General features: G+C 44.6%; 1 protein-coding gene across 1 annotated transcript; it reads right to left on the minus strand.

Moving 5' to 3' along the window:
* Positions 1-1,152: 1,152 nt before the first annotated feature.
* Positions 1,153-6,137, minus strand: P2RY4 (pyrimidinergic receptor P2Y4). Its single transcript, XM_045472696.1, has one exon. It carries the CDS (start codon positions 4,672-4,674, stop codon positions 3,325-3,327), a length of 1,350 nt encoding a protein of 449 aa, XP_045328652.1. The 5' UTR covers positions 4,675-6,137; the 3' UTR covers positions 1,153-3,324.
* Between the last annotated feature and the right edge of the window lie 6,293 nt (positions 6,138-12,430).

Consider the following 12,430-nt stretch of genomic DNA (forward strand, 5'->3'; position numbering starts at 1 on the left):
AAAAGGTGAAGTTAACAATTTAATGTTTAAGCCATCCAAAAAGATTTCTTATAAAGTCCAATGCTACAGCTGCAAGGGAGACGGAACACTCACATGCCATTGTGACATTGAAAATTTGTGCAGTCTTTTTGAAAATCAAGATCCAGTGCTCGCCTTGGCAGCACATATACTAAAATTGGAATGAAAATCAAGATCCATAAAAATATTCATGCTCTTTGATCTGGTAAGCCCACTCCTGAGAACTTGTCCTAGAAACACTACAAGTTTTCTTCTTGCAAAGAAGAAAAAAGCTATATCCATTAAGATGTTCAAAGCACAGAAAAATTGGGAGTCGCCTGAATGTCTGATAATAGGGGAATAGTCAAATAAAATACAATCTACTAATGGATGTAATTTTATGTGGCTATTGAAATGATAAACATGAAAGACTGTAGTACAAGGACAGTATTTAAAATAAAAAATTTTAAAGCAAAATTTTAAAATACATGCACACTATGCTTACATTTATATAAAATATAAGTATATATTATGCAAACTGAAAAAGCATGGAACATAGATAAATGAAAATAATTGTCTAGGGTTTGGAAGTATAGATGAATATTTTCTTTCAAAATTTTCTTTAATGTTGTCATAGTGGAATTTTTTAATTGTTTTCATTAAGCTTTTAAACAGGATATGCAAGAGGACAAAGTGAAGTAGAGATAGTCAAAGAGGAATATAGAGGAGAGATCATTAAAGATCTTGCTTATGAAGTAATTTGTGTTCTTCCAGGTACAGAAGGAAACCAGGTTCAGAGAGTTAAGGGGTGACTTTATAATGATATGTACGGTACTCTTTCTAGAAATCTGACAGTGAAATGAATAAGATGAGTAGAATGTTAGTTACAAGAAACAGCATGGTCAGGGTATGGGTGATAATGCTTTATTGTTGTTTGGTTGGGTTTTGTCATGTGTGGTCTTTAAAAAATGTGTATTTAATTAGAGAGAGAGAGAGAATCCCAAGCAGGCTCCACACTGTCAGCACAAAGCCTGATGTGGGCCTTGATCTCATGAATTGCAAGATCATGACTTGAGCTGAAACCAAGAGTTGGACGCTCAACCGACTGAGCTACACAGGTGCCCCTGTTGTGTGTGTGTTTTTTAAAAGATGGGATGAAATCAGTTATGGAAAGACTAAAAGTGATGAAAAAAGATAAACAAAAGAAAAAGTAAGAGAGCCACCTCTTATGTGGGGTCTACAGGGAAGAAAGGAAGAAAGGCAAGATGGATATAAAAGTAGAGTTATCATGAATGAAGCAGAAAGAAGTTAAGGTATTAGATCTTCTCAGTTTCATTAGAAGCAAGGTAACTCTTAGAAGGTCATAGGGTAGGACGAAATTGGAGCCTTGAGAAGGTGGAAAATACAAGAAACACTTGCTCTGGAATTTTCACTAGGAATTCAGCAGGCTAACAAAAATGGGGGTTTAGATGAAGTTCCAAGACATAAAGTTTCAGTGGGTCAAAACAGCCACTGGCTTCATCTGCAATCTCCTCCAGTATAGGAGAGAGGAGAAAAGTGACCCAAGGTGAAAATGTGTTTAACTAGAGTATAAGGGAAGACAGCCTGAAAGTAGCAGACCACAAAGTCTGGGCAGTTAGTCTTGATAAAACATATGGGAATTAAATGGACTGGAGAAATGGAGGAGACTGGGTAGTTGTGATAGAGAAAGCAGCTTTACTTGGTGGAGTCAGTGGATAGGAGAGGTGATGGGCAAGGAGGGTATGGTCATAGGAATAAAAGAAAGAGTACAGATGAAAAACGAGATATGTAACAGTCTAGGCAGCGGCCATGAGACAGCAAAACTAGTAAAGAAAAGGCCAGTCCATTTACTCCTAATGGAAAGAGTCATGGGTAGCAGGCAGAAAGAGGGAGCACGTGGAAGGATGCAAAGGGAGACTCAGGGGCATTGAAGTCATTTTTTTCTGAAGACTAGCCTCAGCCTTACTCTCCATAGAGACCCCTTAGACAAGTAAGAGATCCGATACAGGTCAGCAATAGTGGGGCAAAAGAAAAGTCAGGCTGGAGACTCAGAGGACCAGTGGGCTAGAAGGCAATTTCAGAGTGGGGGTGCCTAGAAGTGTGAGCCCTCCTTTCTTATGAATGGCTGCCTAGACACTCTTACTTCCTGAGGTTTGGGGGTTAGCTGCCCAAGTTCTGTACCCACCCCCCGACTCCTGTAAGCCCATAAGCACCAAGATGGTGCTAGGGGGGAATAACTGGATGGGAGACTCTGAAGGGAGCTGTCCTAATCCCCATGCTCTGCCCTGGCAGTGAAGCCTTAAAGCCTGATATGAAAGAGTTGGTGACAGATTTATTATTCACCTAGGGCAGGAGCTAGAGAAAGGGGAGAAACCAGTGAAGAGCCAGCTCTGGGCGTCAATCCTGCCACCACCCCAGACTCTGCACAAACCTGCTCTACCTCTTCATGCTGGAAGTTACAGTCACAAATATGAGAGCTTCCCCATCTCTTTCTAAGCCATCCTCTGTACTTTTCATTAAGTACAGGATAACAGTCAAATATGCTCTCAGCAAACATCATAAAGGAGGTCCTGTTCCAAAGGCTGTCATTGACTTGGGCCCTGCCCCTTGAGGCAAGATACCCACCCCATGGTAAAACTCAGGGCTCCCTCTCTGCCTCGTGGCTATATACCAGTTCAACAGTGCCATGCCTCCAGCTGCATGTGGGGACCCCGACATGCAGGTTGCCTGAGATTGAGCCCTATCTCAGCACTTCAGTAGGCAGGACTATGCTGTCTTTAAGAGGAAACCAGGAAGTGGGTGTGGGCACTACATATGTCACATCCTTGGCATCTGTGATATGCTGGTGCCCCCACCTCCTGATTCTGGTTATCACCATCAGATAAATCAGACCAATCCTGAGGTTATCCCACTTCTCCACCTCTTCAGTCTAATGCTCTGGTCTGGTTGAAGGAACACATGCTATACAAATATATGTGGGAAAAGGGAGGAGGCAAGAGGACTGGGTGAGATTTTTAGGAAGCCTTGTATGATCAAGAGACGGGACCAATGGACACAGGAAGGAGACAGAAACAAAGAGAAAGAAGAGCGGCTGTTATTGTCTTTGGCTAAAAAGGAGAGGGCGGCTAAAGGGTTTATGAGAGATGGAGTCACACATGATTTCCCCGGTTCCTCTCAATCCTCAGGGTGTTGGCCTCTCCAGAACCTGGAAAAGAGGAAGAAGCAGCCATATTGGGTGTAACTATTGAGTTCCCTCACCTCTGCCCTGCACTCATCCTTTTTCCTCTTACTTTCTGGCTCCCAGTGTTACAGTCTATTTGCCCCAGAGGTAGGGAAGCCACTGTCCCAGTGGGTGGATGTCCACCTGCAGCTGTTATCCTCAGGCAGGGACACCAGCGCCAGGGAGGAGGCAGGCATGCGGGGCTGGGGCCCACCACTACTGCAGAGGTGCTGGAGTTGATGGCGATACTTGTCCCCAGTGAGCAGGTAGAGCACAGGATCCAGGCAGCTGTTGGCACTGGCCAGAGGCCGAGTCACTTTGTAGACCACATTGACAATGTTCAGCACGCGGCAGTCAGCTTCCAGCAGCCTTGACATGTAATAAATAGTGCGGGTGATGTGGAAAGGTACAAAGCAGACAGCAAAGACGGTCAGCACCACAGTGATGGTGCAGAGAGAGCACAGATGAGAAGATGACTGGGCAGTCCCTGGCAAGGGCCGATACAGGCGCCTGGCCATGAGCCCATAGCAGACAAGAGTGACCAGGCAGGGCACACCAAAGAGAAGCCCCATGATTGCTGAACTGAAGTGCACATAGTGGTCAAACTCCTCAGGCCAAGTGGTGTCATGACACAGGATGGTGTCCCCCTTAGGGCTGGTTGTGACAAACAACAGGTTGGGCACAAGGCAGCCGGCTACAACCAACCAAACCGCCAGGCAGAGAAGGCCTGCGAAGCGAGGCTGGCCCCAGCGGAGTGCCCGCAGTGGGTGGCAGATGCCCAGGTAGCGGTACACACTGATGCAGGTGAGGAAAAGGACACTGCAGTAGAGATTCCAATAGAAGAGAAAGCGGATGAACTTGCAGAGCCCAGTACCAAAGGGCCAGTGGTTGTGGGCTGCATAATAGTAGACGAGGGTGGGTAGTGACAGCACATACAAAGTGTCTGATAAGGCCAAGTGGAACATGTAGGTGACTGTTGCATCCCATGGTCGAAGGCGAAAGAGGAAGAGCCAGAGGGCCGGGGCATTGAGACCTAGGCCCAACACAAAGACAACTGTGTAGCTCACAGGCAGCAGGACGAACTTGAACTCCTCATCAAACCAGCAGTTCAGCTCTACCTCACTGTCACCAGGATCCGGGCTGGGGACTAGGGTTGTGAGCAGAGGGGACTCTGCACTGGCCATGGTCCCCCTAGAGGTAGAAAGGGAAGAAGTGAGGGTGGCTGGATTTCCTGGCCTCCCAGCTCTGCCCTGAGGCTGGAAAGCAGAGAACGAGAAGGGCCATGATTGAAGCATTAGGGGTAGCAAGAGGAGTACATCTGGGTGCACCCAGGCTAGCCTGGCCTCTGCCCAAGCCCCCTTGGTCCAGCCTGGAGTGGTGGGCAGCAGGCAGTGCTGGGCCTCGTAGGGCAGGCAGTGAGCTTGGGTTGTTCTCATTCTGCAGCTGACTCTGTCCTCCAGATCTTGGCTAGCTGAAGGGGTGGAGGGCTAGCATGACTGTCCAATGTGGGAAGATGCCCAGACCCAAGTTGTGTCCTAGCCCATTACAACATTTCTCCCCATGGTGCCATGACCTTTCCCCTCACCCTGCTCCCAGTGTCTCCACACAACAGTTACTTCTGACACCTTCCCCCAGCCTGGTCCAGCCCAGGTACCCCATCGCCACCCTCACCCAAGAAACTTGGCATGTCTCCTACCTGGTCCCCTTGAAGCTGAGCCCAGCTGATTCTGTCACCTTTCCCCTTGGCAGCCAGAGGGCATATCCAAGAGGGCGGGTTTGGGGGTGGAGCCTGTCCTTCGTCCTGTCCCGGGAGATTGTCAGAGCTAGAAAGGCCCATCGAGATTATCTAGTCCAACCCACTCCCTGTACAGATTGGGAAACTGGGGCCCAGCAAGATTACTATTTAACAGTTTCTAAATGACTATAAGAGGGAGTACACAAGGAAACATCCAAGTTTATAGATGAAGAGCCAGGCCACAGGAGATGACTACAACTACAGGGAAATCATATCAATCTGTGTAAGTGAGGAGAAACATGGGAAATGAATGAATGTTAACATGGGCAAATGCAAGATAACACACGAAAAGATTTGGGAAAATCTATACTACTGATATAAATCTCAACTCCAGGTGAATACAATTATAAACACTGCTTCTATAGCACTTACCATGTGCAAGACACTATTCTAAGTGCTTTACACTTATTGATGGCCCAACAAGTTCTCTCTAAAAGAGGTACTATTATTGTGCTGATGAGGAGACTAAGGCAAGGAGAATGTATTCTGCTACTTAGGGGGAGAGTCATGATTTGAACCAGGCTCTAGCATCCTGGTACTTAATTGCTATGCTTAGTTGCCTCTCTAAAGCCAGTGCCCATAATCCAGCAAAGCGATAAACAAATGTTTACCGAGACCCTACTGTGTGCTTGGTCCAGATCTAGGTACTGGCAGTTCACTAGTAGTGAATAAAACAGAGAAAGACTCTGACTGTAATGGAACTCCCATACTAGTGGGAGGGAAAAGAAAATAAAATTAACAAGTAAAATATATAGATTGTAATCATTGCTATAGAGGAAAATAAAGGCAGGAAGGGGAATAGAGAAGAAAAGACATGGGGAATAGAGAAGGTTGCTGCTTTAAATATTAGGGCTACTTTGGATAAAGACCAGGTGGTTGTGAGGAAGGGGACATGTAGAGATGAGGTCGGAGAGTGTGGCAGGGACCAGATCATGAAGGTTCTTGCAAACCATTGTGAAGGCTACTGGGCTTTTACTTTCAGTGAATGGGAAGCCATTTGAAGGTTTAGAAGAGATAAGTGTTGGGGTCTGATTTATATAGAATTTTTTTAAGTTTATTTATTTATTTTGAGAGACAGAGAGCATGTGTGCACATGCAAGCAGGAGAGGGGCAGAGAGAGGAGAGAAAGAATCCCATACAGGCTCCTCTGTAAGCACAGAGCCCTATGCGGGGCTCAAACTCACAAACCGTGAGACCATGACTTGAGCCAAAATCAGGTGAACCGACTGAGCCACCCAGGCACCCTCTGACTAGATTTTGAAAGTTGAGACAAGATTTACTGATGTGGGGTGTGAGAGAAAGAGAGGAGTCAAGAATGACTCCAAGATTTCTGACCTGAGCAACTGGAGGAATGGAGTTACTGTAGACAGAGATGGGAAAAGCTATGAGAGAAGCAGGTTTGGGGAAAGACTGGGGGTTCATTTTTCACCCTGTCAATTTCAAGACACCTATTGCACACATAAGAGGAGGTGGAGAGGAGGCAGTTCACTTCTCTCCAAGGATGCTAGCCGACAGGCCTCCCTCACAGGCTCTACCCCTTCCTACACATCACCTCTCATCTCTATCACTCCAGTAGACCCTGGTCTGAATACAACAGAGAAAGTACAGAAACCAAGCCTAGTTGTCTGAAGGTTCAGTGCCTGAGAATGCCAACTTGTCAGGAGCTCTGGATCTGGGACCCCTGGGGCTAACTAAGGTTCCAGGATTATGGGGTTCTTAGGCACAGGGGCAAGCTTCGGGGCTGGTGGACTCAGAAGATGAGGTGAGTAGTGAGTGCTCTTGGGGAGGGGGGTGCAGTCTGGAGCAGAATCCACTCTGAAGGGAACTGGAAGCAATGTGGACTTTGAACCTGATCTTCAGGTCCTGAGAATGTTGCCGAGCTGTATTCTAGGAGTGAGAGGAGGAGGCAGGCCTGCAAGGGAGGCTCTAGAATCTAGGATCTAGATCTTCTGGAGGCCCAGAAATCTGGATAGGGGAAACTTGGAGATCTTTGCCCTGTGGCAGGGTGGGGGTAGATAAAAGGGAGGCATGGAGGAACAAGCAATCATAGCTTGAGTCCTGGACAGCTGACTGCTGTGATATTGTGAAAAAGGCCCAGGTGTTTGGAGCCAGACTGACACGAATTCAAATCCTTGTTTCTCCACGTAGTAGTTGTGTGATGCTGGACACCTCTTTGTAACTTAGTTTTCTCACCAGTGAAATGGGGATAATGCCACCAACTTATTACGGTTTCCTGAATATCGAATGGGTCAATAGGTGTGAAAACACTTCATAAAGCATGAAATGTTTCTCATCATACAGTATTTTGTATTATTACTTTGCTCCTAGGAATGAAGCTGATCTCTTCAGAGGAGAATAAGTGTGATTTGAGGCTTGGCATACACCCAGGGGGTCACTCCAGCGTCCTCTACACTAGAGAAGCCCCAACCTGAGACAGCTTGCTGCTTTTCCTGCTTCAAGCTGGTTTAGCTCAGCTAGGTTTCTGCTAGTCCCTAGACACAGCTGCCGCCCAGTGGCTACTTCAGGAAAAGACCTCCCCCAACATCACCTGGGCCAAAAGGAATGATTTGTGCCTTATGAAATGCTGCAGGCTACACCTGCAGTCTTCTGACACTCCCTCTCACTTTTGTTTCTGTGACTTTGCATTACTCTGATTCTCCTAAGTCCTCTGGATGTCCCTTCTGACTTCTTCCCTGGCTCTTTTTTTTCCTCCTTCCTCCATATGTGACCTTTCCCCTACAGCTTTTTCTCTCTTCCTACAGCTTTTTCTCTCTTCTCCTCTCCCTCTGTCTCTTCTCCTTTCTCTCCTCACTCTACCATTTCTCTCTCCCTCTCTCCCTCTTTCTCTCAACATCCACTCTCATGATTTAACTTAGAACTTATGAATAATTGGGGCACCTGGGTGGCTCAGTCGGTTAAGCATATGACTTCCGCTCAGGTCAAGATCTCACAGTTCGTGAGCTCGAGTCCCATATCGGGTGAGCTGAAGCCCCGTTTTAGATGAGCCCCATTTCTCTCTCTCTCTCTCTCTCACTCTCTCTGCCCTTCACTCACTTGTGCCCTCCCTCTCTCAAAAAAAGCATAATAATTAATAATGACCAATAAGACTACAGCATGCAGATCTCTAATCAAAATTTATGTCTCTCTCACACTCATACCACATTTGATTTCTACTGAGATTATGGCACATACCACAAACTGCGTAGAATTATACTCATTTGTATTTTTGTCCATCTCCTCATTCTCCCACCCTCACATCAGACCCAGAGCTCCTTGAGGAAAAGCTCCTGGTTTTACCTCTGTCTTTCCCTCAGCCTTCCCAGTAAAGTTATAATAACGTATGTTCCGGGGGTGCCTGGGTGACTCAGTCGGTTAAGCATCCAACTCTTGATCTCACGGTTCATGGGCTTGAGCCCCAAGTTGTACTCCACGCTGACAGTGCAGAGCCTGCTTGGGATTCTCTCTCTGCCTCCCCCAACTTCTCAAAATCTCAAAATAAATAAATCAACTTAAAAAAAACCCATATGTTCCAGGCATTTTTTTTTCCAAATTATACATCTTGTCTATAAAACTGCCTTCCAATTCAGAGTTAAGGAAACAGATACCTTCCACACAGTAGGTGTGCAATAAATGTTTATTGAATGAATGATTCAGTTATACTTTGTTGAACTGAATGGTTCCCACAGCTATAATCTAAGCCCTGTATATATTGTTTGCTCTAGGACATACCCACTTGGGTACCTAATTGATAATCTAGAATTTAGTATGTCAGGCAAAGTTTATTCTTTCCTACTGATATCCTTCTGTTCCCCTATTCCTCCAGTCTTTTCCAGTCCTCCTCCTCTTGGCCCCTCACATCTAATATTCATGCCTTGATGACAGTTTCTCTGCAATGCTTCCTGTTGCCTTAGGGCCTAAAGAGGGAAACGAGGGAAAAGTACGGTTTCTAATCATTCATCTGAGTAGGGGTAGGGTGGGGGAGGAAGAAGGAAGGAGATGGAGGGAGAAGGAACAGAGGAAGGAAATAAGGACAGAAGGAAAGAAATGAAGGAGAAAAAGTAAGTGAAATACAGGAGAAAATGCAGGTTTTGGAGTCAGACCTAGAGTTTAACTCTGGCTCCATCACCCACTAGCTATATGACCGTAGGTAAGTTTTCCTGAACCTCCATTTCCTCATATGTAGAATGAAGTTATGAGCACCTATCTGGTTGTGTGAAGAAAATGAGACAGCGTCTGGCAATTATCATCCTCTTTATCATTAGGAATTAAAACATAGGTGAATTTGGAGGGTGTTGGAGATTGGAAAGTTCACCCCAGTTGCCTGGGTTTTCTTTATGAAGTGAAATAATGAGGTCACCTAATGAGAATAAGGTGCAGTGTGGAGTGGGACAAGACAGTCACTCAACCTTGATGGAAAGGAACTGTAATCTGAAACCCTGAATAATCCAAAGTTATTAATAAAATCATGGGAAAATGACTGGCTCCATATAATTGTGCCCAAGTTAGCCTTGTCCAGGTGTCTTTTCTGTAGTATGCCCTTTTAGTCTTTCTAAATGTCTGTTCTTTACCTCCAGCAAGGCTATTAAAAGCTTTAGAGAAGAGGGGTGCCTGGGTGGTTCAGTTGGTTAAGTGTCAGACTCTTGGTTTTAGCTCAGGTCAGGTCTCACAGGTTTGTGAGATTGAGCCCCACATCAGACTCTGTGCTGACAGCACAGAGCTTGCTTGGGATTCTCTTTCTCCCTTTCTCTCTGCCTCTCTCCTGCTTGCATGCTCTCTCTCCCAAAATAAATGAATAAACTTTTTAAAAAAATTTTTAATGTTTATCTATTCTTGAGAGAAAGGGAGAGACAGACAGAGCATGAGCAGGGGAGGGGCAGAGCGAGAGAGGGACACAGAATCCAAAGCAGGCTCCAGGCTCTAAGCTGTTGGCACAGAGCCCAATGCAGGGCTTGAACTCATGAGCCGTGAGATCATGACCTGAGCCGAAGTCAGACGCTTAACCGACTAAGCCACCCAGGCACCCTGAATAAACATTTTTTTAAACAAATCTTTAGAGTAGAGGCTAGTACTGCTGTGTCCAGCACCTAAGACAGCACAGGAAGTCTCTGTTCCTACCATTTGATTCATCTGTTTCCTTTCTATCCTCCCCTGTCCTCACTGCCATTGTGCAGATCCCATTTAAGTCTGCTGGTATATACTTTCAATTGAAAGAACAGAAAATTCCAACTCAGCTGATTTTAAAAGGAGGAAATTTATTATCTTGCATCTAAATCCAGGAGTGGGAAGCTTTGGAGTTGCCTAATTCAACAGCTCAACAATGTCATAAAAAAATCCTGACTCTAGGGGCGACTAGGTGGCTCAGTGGATTAAGCATCTGACTTCAGCTCAGGTCATGATCTCACAGTTTGTGAGTTCAAGCCCCGCATTGGGCTCTGTGTTGACAGCTTAGAACCTGGAGCCTGTTTCGGATTCTGTGTCTCTCTCTCTGCCCCTCCCCCCTCATGTTCTGTCTCTCTCTCTCTCTCTCTCTCTCTCTCTCAAAAACTAAATAAGCATTAAAAAAAATACTGATTCTTTCCATCTTTCTGATCTACAACCCCTCAGCATGTTTGTTTAGCAACTCTCATGGTCACCAGATGGCTGTTACACTTCAGGCATTGTACCCAAACATGGCAATGTTCAATGGTAGGACAGGAAGGCCTCTCTTCCTGTGTGTTTACTGCTATTACTCAGGAAACCTTTCTCAGAACTTCCCTAGCACACTTCCTTTCACATCTCAGTGGCCTGAATTACATCATGCCTATAACTAAACCAGTCACTAGCAGGAGGGATGAAATGACCATGATTGGCATAGAAAATGGAGATTCTGGCCACAAGAAAGAAGGGGGAGGTGGCTATTGAGTCAACAAACAATTCTGTCTGCTACAACCCCTTACTGAACAACCATCCCTTTCTCATTCAGAGATCTTATCATCACTTCCTAATTGGAAGGCCTGGTTGGGAAAATCATTGGGGTGTGCAAGTGAGGTGGGTTAGGACCTGAAAAAACTCTCCCCTCAATCTATCATAGGGGCCAGAAATTCCATAATCAAAGATGCATTCCTTTGCCTTCTTACTCTGGCCTCCTCAGAAAATGTAAATACTCTTTTTTTCCAAATTTTTGTTTAAATTCCAGTTAGTTATCATACAGTGTAATATTAGTTTCAGGTGTACAATATGATGACTCAAGACTTACATACAATACCCAGTGCTCATCACAAGTGCACCCCTTCCTTAATCCCCATCACTTATTTCAGCCATCCTCCCACTCACCTCCCCTATGGTAACCATAAGTTTTTCTCTATAGTTAAGAGTCAGTTTCTTGGTTTTCTTTTTTTTCTCCCATGTTCATTTGTTTTGATTCTTAAATTCCACATATGAATGAAATCATATGGTATTTGTCTTTCTCTGACTTATTTTGCTTAGCATTATACTCTCTAGCTCCATCCATATCTTTGCAAATGGCAAGATTTCATTCTTTTATATGGCTGAGTAATATTCATACACACACACACATATACACACATATATACATACCATCATTTCTTTATCCATTTATCAATCGATGGACATTTCAGCTCTTTCCATAATTTGGCTATTATAGATAATACTGCTATAAACATCAGTATGCACACATCCCTTCAAATTAGTGTTTTTGTATCCTTTGGGTAAATGCCAAGTTGTGCAATTGCTGGATCTTAGGGCAGTTCTATCTGTAACTTTTTAAGAAATCTCCATACTGTCTTCCAGAGTGGCTGCACCAGTTTGCATTCCTACCAGCAGTCTAAGAGGGTTCCCCTTTCTCTGCATCCTCACCAACACCTGTTGTTTCCTGTGTTAATTTTAGCCATTCTGACAGGTGTGAGGTATCATTGTAATTTTGATTTGTATTCCCCTGATGGTGAGTAATGTTGAGGATCTTTTATGTGTTTGTTGGCCATCTAAATGTCTTCTTTGGAAAAATGTCTATTCATGTCTTCTGGCCATTTTTTAACTGGATTGTTTGGTTTTCGGGGTGTTGAGTTTTAGAAGAAGTTCTTTATAGATTTTGGATACTAGCTCTTAACAGATATGTCATTTGCAAACATCTTCTCCCATTTAGCAGGTTGCCTTTTAGTTTTGTCGATTGTTTCCTTCATTGTGTGGAAGCTTTTATCTTAATGAAGTCACAATAGTTCATGTTTGCTTTTGTTTCTCTTGCCTCAGGAGATGTATCTAGTAAGAAGCTGCTATCGCCAATGTCAAACAGGTTACTGCCTGTGTTCTCATCTAGGATTTTAATGGTTTCCTGCCTCATATTTAAATATTTCATCCATTTTGAATTTATTTTTGTGTATGGTGTAAGAAGTGGTCCAGTT

This window comes from Leopardus geoffroyi, chromosome X, assembly GCF_018350155.1.
Source record: "Leopardus geoffroyi isolate Oge1 chromosome X, O.geoffroyi_Oge1_pat1.0, whole genome shotgun sequence".
In the NCBI taxonomy this organism is placed as follows: Eukaryota; Metazoa; Chordata; class Mammalia; order Carnivora; family Felidae; genus Leopardus; species Leopardus geoffroyi.